This window comes from Cetorhinus maximus, chromosome 22, assembly GCF_964194155.1.
Source record: "Cetorhinus maximus chromosome 22, sCetMax3.hap1.1, whole genome shotgun sequence".
NCBI lineage: Eukaryota > Metazoa > Chordata > Chondrichthyes > Lamniformes > Cetorhinidae > Cetorhinus > Cetorhinus maximus.
The window spans coordinates 50,362,945-50,380,118 of NC_135900.1; the positions used below are offsets into that span (position 1 = coordinate 50,362,945).

Consider the following 17,174-nt stretch of genomic DNA (forward strand, 5'->3'; position numbering starts at 1 on the left):
GTTCACCATGCAAGCTTAATGCCGAAATAGGGCGCATCAAAGGCATCCTGCGGGAAAATGCTACCCTGATTAGGTCATTTTGCGCCCTACATCGCGCAAACTCATGAACGACCTAAGACCATCACTTTTGGCCCTGAAAAGTTCTGTCTACCTCAGATTACCCTGGAAGGACAAGGTATCTGAAAAATTTGAGCAACAGGTGACACTAGCTGTTTCATGCTGCTACTATGCAGTAGCAACACAAGTGGCATTCGCCACTAACAAGATGCTGCCGTCAAACCAAAAAGACGTTCTGCCTATCACACAAATGGAGTAATGTGGTATATGAATTTCAGTGCCAGTGTGATGCTTGGTATGTAGGCTATGTCCCAAAGACTGGCAGATCGTACCAAACAGCATGTCCCTTCTGCTGTTCACAAGGGGCAAGCGTAAAGTACAGTCCGTACCCAAGCAGCCCATGCTTGCAAAACTCAAAACACAGTGTCCAACATTTGCTAAATAATCCTGTGTGCTAAGAATGACGCTGACAACCAATTTAAGATTATCAGTCGGGCTCACATATGGCGTCTTTGTGTGTACTGGAAGCTACATATATTAATACACAGGGCCTGTTCTTGGCAGACATTAAGAGCATGTACACACATTGCACCTGTTTCAGCTAAACAAAATAAGTGACATCCATTCGCTGGTTAATTCTTCAGGCCAGTGCCTTGACCCATCAAAGTCAACATGCCTGGTTTAAATTTCAAACAATACTTGGCAGTTAACTGTCAGTCACCATTGACTGGTGTATTCTCCATGGCAACACCTCTACTAGAGTCCATTTGCTAACCAATCAGCACTCTTTTATACAAGATAAATTGTTGTTCCCTTTACATTTGGTATTCTTGCGAATGGCATGATTGCAAGGTGAAAAGCTTCGACAAAAATATCTCTTTCCAGCAGGTTGCCAATAAGGCCAGAGTCCACTTTGCAACCAATAAGCACTCTCTTCCCATACAGTATAAATTATTGCTTCCTTTATATTCCAACTCATTGCACAATACTAGATCTAACTTAGGTCTAGGGGTGGAAGTCAAGTCACCTAAGACAAATCTGCTCATCTCAAGCCCAGAGGTAGTCAGAACTGTTCTTGTTAGGCAAGGGAATCAAAGGTTATCTGGGTTAGATGGGAATGTGAAAATCGAAACAAGATGATCAGCCATGATCTTATTGAATGGCGGAGCAGACTCGAGGGGCCGAATGGTCTACTCCCATTCCTATTTCTTATGTTCTTATGTAACTAGAAGGCTAACCAGGAAAAGTTAATTGTATCCATCAATTGAAAAAGTGTGACAGATTTTCATTATTGTTGACAATGAGGGATTTGAAGTTGAAGTGAGAATTGATTTTAACTCTACTCTTCATGCAAGATAATTATTTATTATACTAGCAAATCCTCCATGACATCAAATCAGAGGACACACAGCCTATAACAATAAGTATTCTACTATTAAACGCTAATTTTAATTCACCATATATCTTGGAGAGCTGATGTTAACTCTTCTGACCTTTTTGAGTGAGAGACAAGTTTCCAGCCAATCACGAACAGTTTAAGAGCTACTAACACAATCAGTGATGGATGCTCCATTTAACATCAATTCAATTCAAAATTTAGTTTTAAATGGTGCCAGTAAGCCGAGAGCTTGCTGATCACACAGCTGGCTATTACAATAAATCTGGTAAACTCTTTTCAATGTTAGGCAACTATTAGAAGCAGAATACAAATATTTTAAACTTGTAAATTAAAATAAGTATTGGTCAGAGAGACATCTAACTGGGACTGTGGAAAAAGAATCTTCAGATTTTAACTGTTTCTCCAACTGCTATTTGATCTATCAGTAAATTTTGTAACGTCAGCTCAGTTATCAAAGAGAGTGAATATGTGTCTGGTTACTACACTCGAGTACAAAGCGTGAATAAAGAGATGTGTATGAGATGCAGTGGTTTTGAGCTGAGAACTTTTTTCAGTTTTCTGTCCCAGATTACTGTAGCTTAGTTGGGGCAGGAATTAGTTACACGGAAGAAGGGGACTTGGGGGATCAGTTAGTGGAAGAAATAAAATTGAGAATAAGATTTTTCATTGCATCAGGTGTGTCCTTTCTGTTCCTATGAATGTAAGGATTTATGCTTACCATGCATCCAGGAGGTGATGTAAAGTTAATTCCAGGGAAAAAGTAGGACTTGGGAATAACCTTTTTGTTCTGAAACAGATGATCCTGAACTCTGGGATATTCCTCTGGATGGCGGTGGTGTTGACAGCAAGTCAGATGCCCCTTACCAGGAACAAGTTCCATCTACACCTCCCACAGGCCAACACCATATGATGACAAGGAGCAGGACTCCACAGAGGATAAATTACCCCAAACAACAACCACACAATGTTTACCAACACACAGCAAGTAAGAATGGATTAATTTCTGTGACATGGCACAGAGCCACTTGTAACTGTTAGCCTTAAAATTGAACACCTGACTCAACCAAAGGAACTTGCAATAAAATACATAGGTAGTTCAATATGCAGAAATCATCATGGATGGCAAAAGCTGGAAGTTTGTAGCAAGGCTACATCATGTTTTTTTATCACAATCTAGACTGAGTGTACAGCTCAAGTTCATATCAGACAGAATGCCAAATGGTTTTGCAACCCAAAATTTCTTTGAAGTCATTCATTAATACAAATACTGTTTATCCAGCATTTTGAAAGTATAAACAGTACACTCTGAGCTCTTTATAGATTAGTACTACTAAGGCTATGGTTGTCTTTTTCTAAATAAATTGACACCTATTTTAATTATTTTTGTCTCCATTGGTGATTTGCTTTCCATACAGTTTGAGAGTTAACATCAAGTAGGCAGCATGTCCATCACCTGAAGATATTTGATTTTTTTTTCTGTCCTAATGTGGGGAAAGTCAAAGGTTACTGAGAATGCTGATTTTTTTTAAAATGTTGATTGATTATGCTGTTTAAGTGATACTTTAAAATTTAACATACTGCATTACTTCCTAACAGAGGTATTTTCTCCATGCTGTTTGAAGACTGTAAATCTAGCCCTATTCCTAAAATGAAACTCTGAATCTAAATAAATGATTGCAGTAATTAATTGTCAGCTCGAGAAGGTACCTATTCAGTAAAAATGGATCTGAAACACAACTTCTCTTTTTTTCTTCCTAGTGCAGTCCAGTCCTTGCCAACTGGGACAGTTTATAAAGAAACGAAGGTTGGAAACTGCCTGAAAAGATCAAATGCGCCAAACAAAATTGTCACTAAGTATATATTTTTTGAACCTTTGTCTTAAATGTGCTCCATAAGGCTGGTGTTTTTGTCTTAGTGGAGAAATGTCCAGTGACACTTCAAACTTTAGTTTTTTTTTAAACAAGGAAAACTCAACTTTTCATGCTTATATTTCTGATTTGTTTTGGTATGAGTTTTGCACACAGCTATTCCAAAACACTGGTATAATTTCATGGCCTACATCATGCACTCATGCAAAAATGACAAATACTTTTGTGTAACAATGTTCTGGTCCCGATGCATAAAGCCCAGGTGATAGAACAAATTACTGAAGAACTTGTTTGATAAAAGGACAATGCCAATTTATTTTCCTTTTTGAGGGGTGTTGAGTTTTCATTTTCCTAACAGGGTTTGTTCCTGTCCAGTAAGTTGATTTAAAATTTGTGTTTTATTGATGCCATCTGAAGGGAATTTTGCATGCTGCTATAGTGACAGATAGACAGCGCTACAACGGAAGACAAGTGCTACAGCGGCTTTCACTGAGTTAATTCATTAGACTGCATTGTGAAGTGCAAATTGTATGCCGTGACGATCTGCATGGAAATATTAATGGAAAAGCATAATTGGACTACTTCCATTGACATGACATTAAGCAGCATCTTAATAGATGCCAACACATTGCAAGTCTACAAGAAATATTGTAGGATGTGTCCCAACCAGATGTCTGATCAGAAATACCAAAGTATGAGGCTCATCAACCTACTGTTGAATTTATCATGAACCAGTTTCACTTATGATGGGGTGGTCGGGTAACTTTATCAGAAAATGTGACTGGCCCTGAAATAACTTATCTTTTTACATGTCAGTCCTGTGTTTTAGCTGTCACATTGGTCCCAACAACCCCAGAGCTTTTTTTTCATTATTGAATTGATCAGAAATGGTTGTGACATGCTGTGTCTTGATGTGCTTGTTCACTAAAATTTTGAAATTATTTGCAGTACTGCTGAGTGAAACCAAAACTCCATTAGCTTAATTTCTGGACAAGTTAACAATTACACAGATAATTATCCTTATTCACAATCTTTATTAAGGCACAGTGATTTTCACATCTTCATTGTCAGGATCCTGAATCACAACATTTTCAGTTTCTCTTTTTACCCACCCCTACATAATTTCAGTTTTCTAATTGCCCTTAATTATATTTTAAATTTACAAAATGTACAATTTTGCTTTAATTTCTGGATTTTTTTTTAATAATGTTTTAAGTTTTTTTAAAATTCAGATGGATTAAAATTTGTATTTGTATTACTAATTCTGTGACAGATTTGTTACGTGTGAGACTACCGAATTATGAAATGATATCTCAATATTATGATTTGGATTATAGAGGCAAATGGCCTGTCATCAATAAGTTGGAAATATCAAATAGTCAATTTTGCACTTATTTCCCTTAATAGTGAAGAAATTTGTGTTTTTTGTTATTTTATCTACAAACTCAATACTATCCTTCTTTACAATGTGACTAAGAACTGAAAAGATTTTGCAAAATCATAGCAGCAGCAGGCATATCTTGCCCTTTACAAAGAACAGACTGTACAACGTTGTGATCAGAGGTCCATGTCCTAATTTAAATATCAAACAAGTAAATTTTAGAACTTGCTTGGAGATCTTGAAGTGAATTAATTGACAATGGCAGAGCAATAAACTTTTGTCTCATTTGGTGAAGAATGGAAGTTCAATAACAGAAGGTGCACCAAAGAAGGGTGAAGATCACCTTCCAAATATACATGCAGGTACTTTGTTAGGGAAGGATGGTAAGGGTTAAGGAATCAATGTGAGTATGTAGAGGAGAGATACAGATTAGTACGTAGCAATTTGAATAGCAGAACAGGCTCGTGGGGCTGAATTGCCTACTTGTTTTCTTATATTCAAAAGTGCTGTGTTCAAGATAAGATGCTCATCTGTATCAGTGTCAATGGTGATTTTCTTTCTGGCCATAGTCACTCCGAGAACCATCTAGCCAGTATTCTTCAAACGTTGCAGAGAGCATGATGAAGCAAACTGAAGGCATCATGACTACTTCCTAGTCATAGCCTCTGGTGTGCATCGTAACAATACTCATTGTTCAGACAGTCCCTAACCATGCCGACTATATAGGCTGTCCATTCACACAAGTTGTGGGAATGCTGGGAAGAGTACTAAATACATGTTAAGTGAACAGAGGAAACCACTCAGCAAGAGAATTCAAATCTCTTCCACTGCTTAATAGTAATATTAATACTCGTCATACGTCAAGTATTCAGCAAAGTCAGGAAAATCTTCCAAGGAAACCCTGTATTACTTACCAGTAAGCTTCCTCTTGGATTGGAGCCCAGATAAACAGGACCGTGTTCGTGCAATTAGGAGAAAAAGATTGATTTTTGCATCTAAATACAAGAGGAAATACTATTTCTGTTTTATTTTAGAATTCCAACATGCAATGTTAGAAATACTCAGATCTGGCTGCATCCGTGGAAAGGGAAACAGTTAACTTTTCAGCTCCACGACTGTTCGTCAGAACTACAAACATTGAAATTATGCTCCCTGGACCTAAGCCCAGGTCTTAATATGTCAAAAAGAGCAGTGAATCTAAAACATACCTCTCAAGGTTGAAAATAACCATTTACTACTACTATCTGATTTCTGCCCTACTGTCAAGTTTGTATCAATTCTGCCACTGCCCCTTGAATCCCGTGGGTTTCAATTTTTCTAACAATTATTTAATGTAGCACTTTATCAAATGCCTTTTGAATGTCCACATAACAGTTGCATTACTTTCATTAATGAAATAATGAAGAGGTTCAATGAACTCAATCAAGTTTACCAGACGTGATTTGCCTTTATCAAATACATGTTGGCTGTGATTATTAACCCATTTTCTTCCAAGTGATAATTTTTGTCCCAGATTATGGTCTCGACAAGTTTCCCTATCAACAACATTAGGCTGATTGACTTTTCTTTTGTTCTAGGGATGTGAGCATCACTAGAAATAGCCCTCAAGAGGGTGGTGGTTTTGAACTGCTGCAGTCCATGTTACATAGGTACACCCACCGTGCTTTCTGCTAAGTGGCTTACGACGCCTTTTCAGAGGACAGTTAAAAGTCAAGCACATTGTTGTGGGTCTAGAATGTTACGGATTTTTTTTTATTGCCCATCCCTAATTGCTCTTGTTTAGAGGGCACTTAAGGGTCAACCACATTACTGTGGGTCTGAAGTCATAGGTAGGCCAGACCAGATAAGGACAGCAGATTTCCTTCCCTAAAGAACATTAGTGTACCAGATGGGTTTTTACAACAATCGACAATGGTTTCATCGTCATCATTAGACTTTTAATTCCAGATTTTTATTCAATTCAAATTCCACCATCTGCCATGGCGGGATTCGAACCCAGGGGATTACTAGTCCAATGACAATACCACTACACCATCGTCTCCCCAGACTTCCAATCTCTTCAGAACATTAGTGAACCAGATGAGTTTTTACAACAATTCAGTAGTTTCATGATTATTGAGATGAGCATTTCATTCGATATATGAATTTGAATTTCCCCAGCACGAGATTTTAACTAATGCCTCTGGCGCTTTAGTCCGAGTCTCCAGATTGCTCGTGCACTAACATTGCCACTATGCTACTGATGCCTTTTAGTTAGATGGTTTCTCTTGCTTCCCTTCACTGAATAGGGATGGAACATTTGCAACCCTCCGGTCCTGAAGCACTCTTGTATCCAAGGGGAATTGAAAGACTGTGACAAAAGCCTCTGCTGTTTCCACCCATCCCTCAGCAAGATGGGCTGCATTACACCTGGACATTTCAACTTTCAGCGCTGCCAACTGTTTTAAATACATCTCTATTTTATTCTGATTTATCTACCCTTCTCTCCTCCTTTATTGTAACATTGACAAAATCCACTTTAATAAAGATAGGTGCAAAGTACTCATTAAGTACCTCAACCACGGCCTCTGCCTCTGCAAGAAAATTTCCTTGCACTCCGCTTTCGGTCTGATTCTCTACCATTGTGCTAACCTGTCATTTAGCATTAGCCCCTTTTTGTTTCATTTTAATCTCAATTTCCTAAAGTCAAAGGAACATAGGATTTAGGAGAAGTAGGCCATTTGGCCCTTCGAGCCTGCTCCACCATTCAATAAGATCATGGTGATCTGGTTGTGGTCTCAGTTCCACTTAACCGTCTGCACCCCATAATCTTTGACTCTCTTGCCTATCAAGAATCAAACTAACTCAGCCTTGAATAAATGTAAAGACTGAGCCTCCCCAACTTTCTGGGGAAGAGAATTCCACAGACTAATGACCCTCAAGAAAAGTTCTCATCTGTCTTAAAAGGGAGACCTCTTGTTCTTAAACCATGTCCCTTAATTTTTGTCTCCCCCACAAGAGGAAACATCCTCCTGTTATCCACCCTATCAAGTCCGCTCAGAATCTTAAGATAAAAGCAAAATACTGTGGATGCTGGAAATCTGAAACAAAAACAGAAAATACTAGAAAAGCTCAGCAGGTCTGACAGCATCTGTGGAGAGAGAAAACTAATATTTCAAGTCCCTATGACCCCTTCTTCAGAGCTCAGAAGGGTCATACGGACTCGAAACGTTAAATTTGTTTTTCTCTCTCCACAGATGCTGTCAGACCTGTTGAGTTTTTCCAATATTTTCTGTTTTCCCTCAGAATCTTATGTTTCAATAAGACCACCTCTCATTCTTCTAAACTCCAATGGGCATAGGCCAACCTGTTCAACCTTCAATAAGAAAAGCCCTTCATCCCAAGAATGAGTTGAGTGAGCCTTCTCTGAACTGCTTCTAAAGCAATTGTATCTTTTTTCAAATGAGACCAAAACTAAACAGTACTCCAGATGTGGTCTCACTAAAGCCCTGTACAACTGCAGTAAAACTTTCCTACTTTTATATTCCATTTCTTGTGCAATAAATGCCAACATTCCATTTGCCTTCCTAATCACTTGCTGTACCTGCATATTAACTTTGTGACTCACGTACCAGGACATCCAGATCCTTCTGCACGAGTTCTGCAACCTTTCTCCATTTAAATAGTACACTACTTTCCTATTCTTCCTGCCAAAGTGGAGAAGTCCACATCTTCCCACATTACACTTCTGCCAAATTTTTGCCCACTTACTGGTCTTGTCTATATCCCTTTGCAGACTCTCTATCTCCCCATCTTTATGTCATCGGCAAATTTAGCTACTATAGATTCGGTCCCTTCATCCAAGTCATTGATATGGCTTGTAAAAGTGGAGGACCCCAACACTGATCCCTGTTGCACTCCACGAGTTGCAGCTTGTCAGTCTGAAAAAGACCGATTTATCCTTACTCTCTTCTTCCTGTTACCTAATCAATCTTTTATTCCTGCTAATATATTACCCCCTATATATATTACCCCCTACACCATGTGCTCTTATCTTGTATAGTAACCTTTGGTGTAGCACCTTATCAAAATGCCTTTTGGAAATCCAAGTACACGACATCTACAGGTTCCCCCTTTCTCCACCTTGAATGTTAGTTCATCTAAAAAAACTCCAATAGATTAGTTAAACATGATTTCCCTTTCATAAAACCTGTTGACTCTGCCTGACCACCCAGCAAAGTATCCTGCTATAACCTCCTTAATAATGAATTCTAGCACTTTACCTATGAAGGCATTAGGCTAACTGGATTAAAGTTTCCTGCTTTGCACCTCCCTCATTTCTTGAACAAAGCTGTTACATTAGCTATTTTACAATCCACTCGGACCATTACAGAATCTAAGCAATTTTAGAAGATTATAAACCAATATATCATCTATTTGTGCCACCAGTTTTAAGACCCTGTGATGCAGGCCATCTGGTCCTGGGGACATGTCAACCTTTAGGCCTGATGGTTTTCCGAGCACCATTTCTCTGGAGATTGTGGTTGTTTTAAGTTCATTCCTCCCTATCACCTTTTGATTATCAAGTATCTTTGGGGAGTTTTCTAAGTCTTCCACCATGAAGACGAAGACAGACACAAACTACCTGTTCAAAGCCTCCGCCATTTCTGTTTTCCATCAATTCCCAGACACACCCTAGAGGACCAACTTGAGTTACCCTTTTCGTATTCAAATACTTGTAGAAACTATTACTATCTTTTATATTACTAGCTAGCTTCCTTTCATACTCATCTTTCTGCTCTTTATTATCTTTTTAGTTGTTTCTTGCTGGTTGTAAAATCTGTCCAAAACCTTTGACCTACCACTAATCTTTGCAGATTTGTACAGTGTTTCTTTCAATTTAATACAATCCTTAACTTCTTTATCTGGCCATGGAAGACACTGAAATAAATCTTTGCTGAGAGTTATTTAAATATCTCCTTAAAAGTCTACCACTGCAACTCTGTCCTACTTTTTAACCTAATTTCTCAATTCACTTTAGCCATCTCTGCCTTTATATCCTTATCTGGGGAACTCAACTTTGGAGGTCCTTCCTTTCTTCCTCATCAGAATATATCTAGCCATCCCTGTTCTTATCTTAGATAGGTAGGAAAGTACGTTGTGAAGAAAACATGAGGAGGTTACAGCTGGATAAAGATAAGTCGAGTGAGTTGGCAATGATCTGGCAAATGGAGTTTAATGTATGAAAATGTTGTTCGCTTTGGCAGGAAGAACAAAAAAGCAGAGTATTACTTAAATGGAGAACTGCATAATTCTGAGGTCCAGAGGGATCTAGTTGTTCTAGTACATGAGTCACAAAAGGCTAGTACAGCAAGCAGGTACAGCAAGTAATTAAGGCAGCTAAATGGAATGCTATCCTTTGTTACAAGCGGGATTGAACATAAAAGTAAGAATGCTATGCTTCAATTTACAGGGCATTGGTGAGACCGCACCTCAAATACTGTGTGCAGTTTTGGTGGTCTTATTTGAGGAAGGATGTAAATGCATTGGAGGCGGTTCAAAGGAGGTTTACTAGATTGATACCTAGAATGAGTGGCTTGTCTTATGAAGAAAGGTTGGACAGACTGGGCTTGTTTCCATTGGAGTTTAGAAGAGTGATGGGTGATTTGATTTAAGTATGCAAGATCCTGAATGGCCTTGACAAGGTAGATGTCAAAAGGATGTTTCCTCTTTGTGGGTGAATCCAGAACTAGGGGGGCGCTGTTTTAAAATTAGGGGTTGCCCTTTTAGGACAGGTGTGAGGAGAATTTTTTTCTGAGGGTTGTGCGGCTTTGTAACTCTGCCTCAGAAGGTGGAGGCGGGGTTATTGACTATTTTTAAGGCAGAGGTGGATTGATTCTCTTGCCTAACAAGAATCCAAGGTTATCGGAGTTAGATGGGAATATGGAAATCAAAACACAATATGATCAGTCATGATCTTATTAAATGGCGGAACAGGCTCAAGGGGCCAAATGGTCTACTCCTGTTCCTATTTCTTATGTCATATGTGCTCTTATGTACTGTCTTCCTTGAAGGCTTCCGATTGCTCATTTACTGTTTTAAGAGCTAATCATTTTCTAATCCACCTGTGTTAGATCTCTTTTCAATTCATTCAAAATAGCCTTCCATGTCTTTTTCCATCACCCTAAACTTTATCAAAGGAAGGATATACTTGTCTTAGAGAGGGTGCAATGCAGGTACACTGTTGATTCCTGGGATATAAGGGTTATCCTATTGTGAGAGATTGAGTAGAATGGGCCTACACTCCCTGGACTTTAGATGAATGAGAAGTGAGCTAATTGAAACGTACAAAATTCTCAGATGATTTGATAGGTAGATGGTGACAGGCTGTTTCTTTGGCTTGAGTATCTAGAACTAGAAGTCATTGTCTCATGGTAAAGGATGGGCCATTTAGGATTGAGATGAGAAATTTCTTCAATGAGGGTTGTAAATCTTTGGAATTCTGTACCCCAGAGGGCTTTGAATGTTCAGTCACTGAGTTTATTCAACATTGAGATCAAACGATTTTTGGACACTAAGGGAATCAAGGAATACGAGAATAACACGGCCAAGTAGAGATGAGGTAGATCATCAGCCATGATCTTAGAGTGACAGATCAGACTTGAGACATCATATGCCCTACTCTTGCTCCTATTTCTTATGTAATTGTAGCATGATCATTCTTCCCCAAAAGCTCTTCCACTTCTTTTCCCAGAACTAGACTCAGCACAATTCTTACCTCATTAGGTTAAAAACACACTGGTAAGAATGTTCTCTGTGCAATGTTCAGGATTTTCTCCCATCTTGGCTCTCTACACTGTTTTCCCCCATTCTATACTAAGGCAATTGAAGTCCCCTCTTTATCACTATATTCTTGTTACAGCTCCAACTCCTTTCCACTACTTGGTGATCTACAGTATAGACCCAGGAGTGTAACAGCTTCGTTCCTGCTCATTAACTAACCAAATAGATTCTGTCTTTGAAACTTTAGCACAACCTTTCCTGGGCTCTAACAGTATTTTCAATCAATACTGCTCCCACCAATCCTCCATTTCTTTCTTCCCTATTTTTCCTGAATACATTGTAGCCAGGAATGGTAAAGATAGGGTGAAGACCTGGAGAAAGTGAGTAACTTCAAGTACCTGAGGTCAATGATGGCAGAAGATGGAAGTATAAGAATAGAAATCAGTTACAGATTAACTTTGGTTGGAGTAATTGGAACAAGTGCAGTAGAATGCTGTGTCCTGAATTTCCACATGGTTCTGAATGAGCAGGCAAAAGGTGTCAGCTGTCCCATCATTTTACTCATGGTTGCTGTCTTGTCACTGAAATTTAGTTTTATCTATGCTTCTTATGCTATGTATTCAATATGTATTTTGGTTTAATAGCTCCTTAACTCCCACATAGTTAATTATGGAATCATAAATAAACAAGCCAAACATTTAGCTTTTATTCCTCAGCGCTGTGGGGGTTGGGGTTGGTGCTGGCGAGACTGTCAATGGGGCAGTGGGGGTGGAGTTCAGGGCAACAAAGTGCACAGCATCTCCAGGGTCGTAGAGGTCCGAAAGAGTTGCCCAAAAACAAAACTTTGCCCTCGTAACGATCAGCATATAAAACACCACTTACAGTCTGCCTCCTCGAACCCACAGTGCACACTGCTCCCGCGAAGCTACAAGCTGCTCCCCAACACAAACACACACACACCTCTGTCCAACTTGCCTCCCCCAGACATGCTTAGAAGCCCTCTCCCCAATCTCCCATCCCCAAACCCTTACCCAAGCTTGCTAGACTCTCCCACTCAAGCCTGGACTGTACAGACCACCAACCCCCACTCCCCGATCAGGCCTGCCACCACTGGGACCATGCACTACGTGCCGAACAACTTTTGAGTACTCACAAGCCACGCCACACTGCTCAGCTCAGTGTTCTCCTGGCTACACATCATGTGGAGTGTGGTCCCTAGGCTGTGCAGGCACAGTGTGTTACATTCTCCAAATCAAGATCACCTCTCACCACTGTAATGATCTCATCCTGCTATTAACAGAACCACCCCATCTCCTTTTCCTTTCTTGTCTATCCAAAATGTCAAATACCATTGAACATTCAGGTCCCAGCCATGGTCACTTTGCAACCATGTCTCTGAAATGGCTATCAGATCATAACTCATTTATATTTCTATTTGTGCTATCAATTTATCCATCTTGTTATGAATGCTGCATGTATTCAGATAAAGAGCCTTTAATTTTAGCTTTTTACCATTTTTCCCTACTCTGACCTTATTTGCTGGTGCACTCTTAGGTTTATACACTCTGCCCCTTCCTGTCACACTCTGGCAATCATTATCCTTATCTCTATCCTGCACTATTTAACTTTCCAAATTGTCTCTCACAGGAACCCTCCCCACCATTTAAAGCCCCCTCCCCCCTCCTCCAACAGCCCTGGTTATGCGATTCACTGGATCCTTCCCTTCTCGCTCCAAGTTCCTCTTCAGCCAGTAGATGTCCTTAACCCTGGCACTGGGCAGGCAACACAGCCTTCAGGATTCTCAATCTCAGCTGCAGAGAACAGTATCTATCCCCCCCCACCCCCAACAACTATACTCTCCCGACTACAACTACATTCCTTTTCAGTCCCGTAGTCGAATGGCTGCCCATACCACAGTGCTGTGGTCAGTTTGCTCATCCTCCCTGCTCTTATCCACACAATTTTCAGGAACCTCAAACCTGTTGAACAATTGCAAGGCCTGATGCTCCTTCTAGAACTTCATTCCTGCCTCACTCGTAATCATACTCCTGTCCCTGACCAAAGACCAAACATTAAGTACCTAGCCTAAGCAGTGTGACTGCCTCCTGGAATAAAGTGTCCAGGTAACTTTCCCCCTCTCTGATGCATCGCAGTGTCCAAAGCTCGGAGTGCAGTTCATCAACTTGGAGCCAAAGATCAAGTTGCACTTACTGCAAATGTGTTTGCAATGGATCACATTGGTGTCCACCAGCTCCTACATACTACAATTGCAATATATCACTTGCCCTGCCTTCTTTGTGTTTAACTAATTAGGTTTCAAGTTTGCAAAATCACTCAACTGTTATCTGTTGTTATAACAAATAATTTAACCAGTTAATCAAGAAATTTAATGCAGTACTTATATCTCCCCAGTACTGGTTTGAACTACTACCTGCATTGAGGGATAAGATCTTTAAAACTCACAAAACAAGCACCTACCCGCTCACCTAATTAAAGACTTTAACACTCACCAGCTTCTGGAGGCTGAAGGAAAAGCAGCACCTCCTTTCCACCTGCACCAAATTACCAAATTCATACCTGGGTCCTCGCCACACTCCGTGCTCCCACAAAATCAATTCCAAGTCATCAGATTTGTAATACCAAACTAGGAAGCGCAATAGAATTAGCAGCAACTCAAAAATGATAGAATCTTGGTCAGGTTGTGTAAGTAAGTGGGTAGAACAATGGCTGATGAACATTAATGCAGACAAGTATGGAGATTGCACGTTGGAAGGAAATAGACATAGATATAGACTTCATGAATGGTGAAGCAGCAGTTTGATGAGCTGAAAAAGATCTGAGGATCCTGGCAGACTCCACACTAACCATATTTAACAAATGTTGAACTAGATAACCAAACATTTGAGTACAAATCACAAGAGTGATGGAAGCAGAGTCAACAGTAGCTTTTAAAAGGGAATTAGATAGAATAATCTTCAAAGTAGTCATGGAGGTGGAAAACCAAGAAACATTTAAGGAACAATCGGATGCTTCAATACAGCGATTTTAGGGATTTTCTGGATGGAAGAACTGAGTGGATTCAATGGCCTTTTCAGACACAATTAATCTTGTGAATTGTGATTCTCTTGGACAGGACTTTTACTTACTTTCTTTGAGAACAGACAAATTCAACTCACTGTAAATATTCCATTAGCAACAACACTAAATGCCATCAGTAACAAGACTTACAGGTGCTCAATGAGTTCATAAATTGACTTTCACTTGTGCTGATGAGTTATTGGTCCTCCACACATGTTGATTACTGTAGTTCTCTCATCACTGGCACTGAACCCTCCACAAAGGCCTCCAGTACTAAAATTAATAAAAACAAAGCTGAGGTCATCCAGGCTGGATGGACTTTTATTTGTGTGAGAAACATACAGAGAGATTTGTGTTGCAATTTTAATTATTTTTATTTGAATGATTTCAGTTAATAATCTACAAAGAAAGTAACAAATTTCAGCGCAAAGCGCAATCTTACACGTAGCTCAACACCCTTATTTAGTGCAAACATACAATTCATGTTGCAAATGATCCCCACAGTTCTTTACAGTGTATAATGTTAAATAATGAAAGGAGATCTCCAGGACAGAGCAACAGAAAAGTCAGTCATTTCAAGATTGCAATTTGCGGGGGAGTGGCGGTGGGGGGGGAAGGTATGAAGAGTATCACATAAAATAATTTAACACTAGTCAGTAGCATTTATAACATTTGTACATTTTTTTTAAACTGCGTTTCACAGGAGGGAAATAGCAAATGGATTCAGCTTTTTCACGATATTAAAAAGCCTGAAACGAGGAGAGAAGAACTGTGTGCTGCACCCTAGTTTAAAATAATTTGAGACCATATGCTGTTTGCTTTTTATGTTGGAGGATGTTAATTCTCAACTACAGAGCAACACAATGCAGAATACATCAACTGCATAAGATTATGCATCCCAACACATAAGAATAGCATACATATATTGAAGTAACTGCCAGCCTGTTCTTAAACAGGAACCAAAAACAAACATTAAATAAACTAACAGCATGTCTCCAACAAAAATCCCAGCACTAATTATTGCATATCATTTCACAGCCACCTCCACTTACATTTTGGAGAAGGGAAGGAATAGTGTATGGAGAAATAAAAGGAAAATGAGCACTGAGAAACTTAAGTTAAGCATTCTTGAGTTTTCTCAAGCCCATGCAAATGGCATAAATTTCACAGAACATCTAGAATTTTTCTGAAGTCAGGTAACCCCAACTAATATCTAAAAAGCTACTTTCTACTCAAATAAAATGCAATGCATTTGTGTGGACTTTTCACAGTTTATTGCAGTCTAAGGAGTAATACTGATTGCAGTACTTGCTTTTTCTTCCTCAAATTTTCCTTTGTTTCAAAGGGAGGAATCCACAACAGAATAATATTGTGAAGCATAAGGTAGAAGATATAGTTAAAGCAGGTGCTGAAACGGTCCCCGTACCAGTTCAAATTTTATTAAAAGGGAATCAAGACAGAAAGAAAAATAAAAGTTTTTCATTATCATGCCTATCTGCCTAAAACAAAAGTAAAATCCCCAGCAGGTCACACAGAAAATACCATTACACTTTCAACCATCAATAATATTACACAATAATTCTTTCTGAAGTTATTCTTTTTAAACAAAGCCTTGTGAAAAACAGAAGTGTGCTCTTCTTAACACGTAATTTGTACAAGGGAACTCGTTTTTGAATGCATGCTTTTCTTAAAAAGTTTGCACATTTCAAACAAGAGCTTTCAGAATAATTTGCTGTTATATGTCTACTTCTACAACTTCAACTTCTAAGCTTCCCAACTCAGTTCAATATTGTTTAAGGCTCACATATTAGCAACAGTCTACAATAGATGCTGAAATCGCAATTTTTAAGTTCCTTGAATGTTGCAACAGTTACAGCAGAACTAACCATTCATTGATACTGAAAAGTTTTTTTTAAATAAATGGTGCAACCTTCCTCAATTTTACTTCAACTGAACAAAATAAAGTGCTGACCTGCATTTTGTAACAATATATGCAGGGTTTAACAGTTCTTTGATAAAGTCAGAGAACCGAAACATTAAAAAAAAACCTTCACATCCAAATGTTACGTTATATTTGTCCTTTTATTCTCTAAATTAATAAAAACTGCAAAAAATATTCCCTCAACCAATTACTTTTCTGCAAATACCTGGTGAAACGAAAATTAAACTTGTGTAGTTTGGATGGAAATGTGAAACAAGGAAAGGAAAATATCCTTCCTGGAGGAGGGAAAGGCGGCACAGTATCTAATTTAAGTAGTTATTCTTCCAGCAAACAATTTATGACAAAGATTTTTTAAATCAGCATTCTTTTTTCATGGTGAGAACTGTAAAGAAAAATGCAAATCTTATATCAATGCAATCTTAAAATTTGTATTTATTTCAATTCATGTATCTGTTCTAAATATGGTTACTACTGGATGTAAAATATGGACAGTGAAGTTGAGAACTTTTGTCCACTTATGTATCAGGTTGGCATACTAGAATGTCAGAAGGACCTTCCTGTAACTTACTAGATCTGCTACTTAATTTTTCATTTGCACACATCCAGGTTTAGAACATTTCTTGTGTTGGTTCCTAAGTTATATTAATAGTGACCACCTCCAATTACAAAGTAAATTGCATTAGAGCT

The 17,174-nt window shown here is 38.8% G+C and overlaps 1 protein-coding gene across 4 annotated transcripts in view; it reads left to right on the forward strand.

The window, feature by feature from the left end:
* The window catches only part of rad52 (RAD52 homolog, DNA repair protein), a 128,721-nt gene that overhangs the window by 27,639 nt on the left and 83,908 nt on the right, over window positions 1-17,174 (forward strand). For 3 of the 4 annotated variants that reach the window (XM_078568291.1, XM_078568287.1, XM_078568288.1), the window contains 2 exons: window positions 2,253-2,441; window positions 3,215-3,260. In XM_078568291.1, coding sequence (XP_078424417.1) covers window positions 2,253-2,441; window positions 3,215-3,260 — 235 coding nt within the window. Of the gene's footprint in view, window positions 1-2,252; window positions 2,442-3,214; window positions 3,359-3,404; window positions 4,525-17,174 lie in introns of those variants that run through there. The other variant, XM_078568289.1, reaches the window with a different exon arrangement.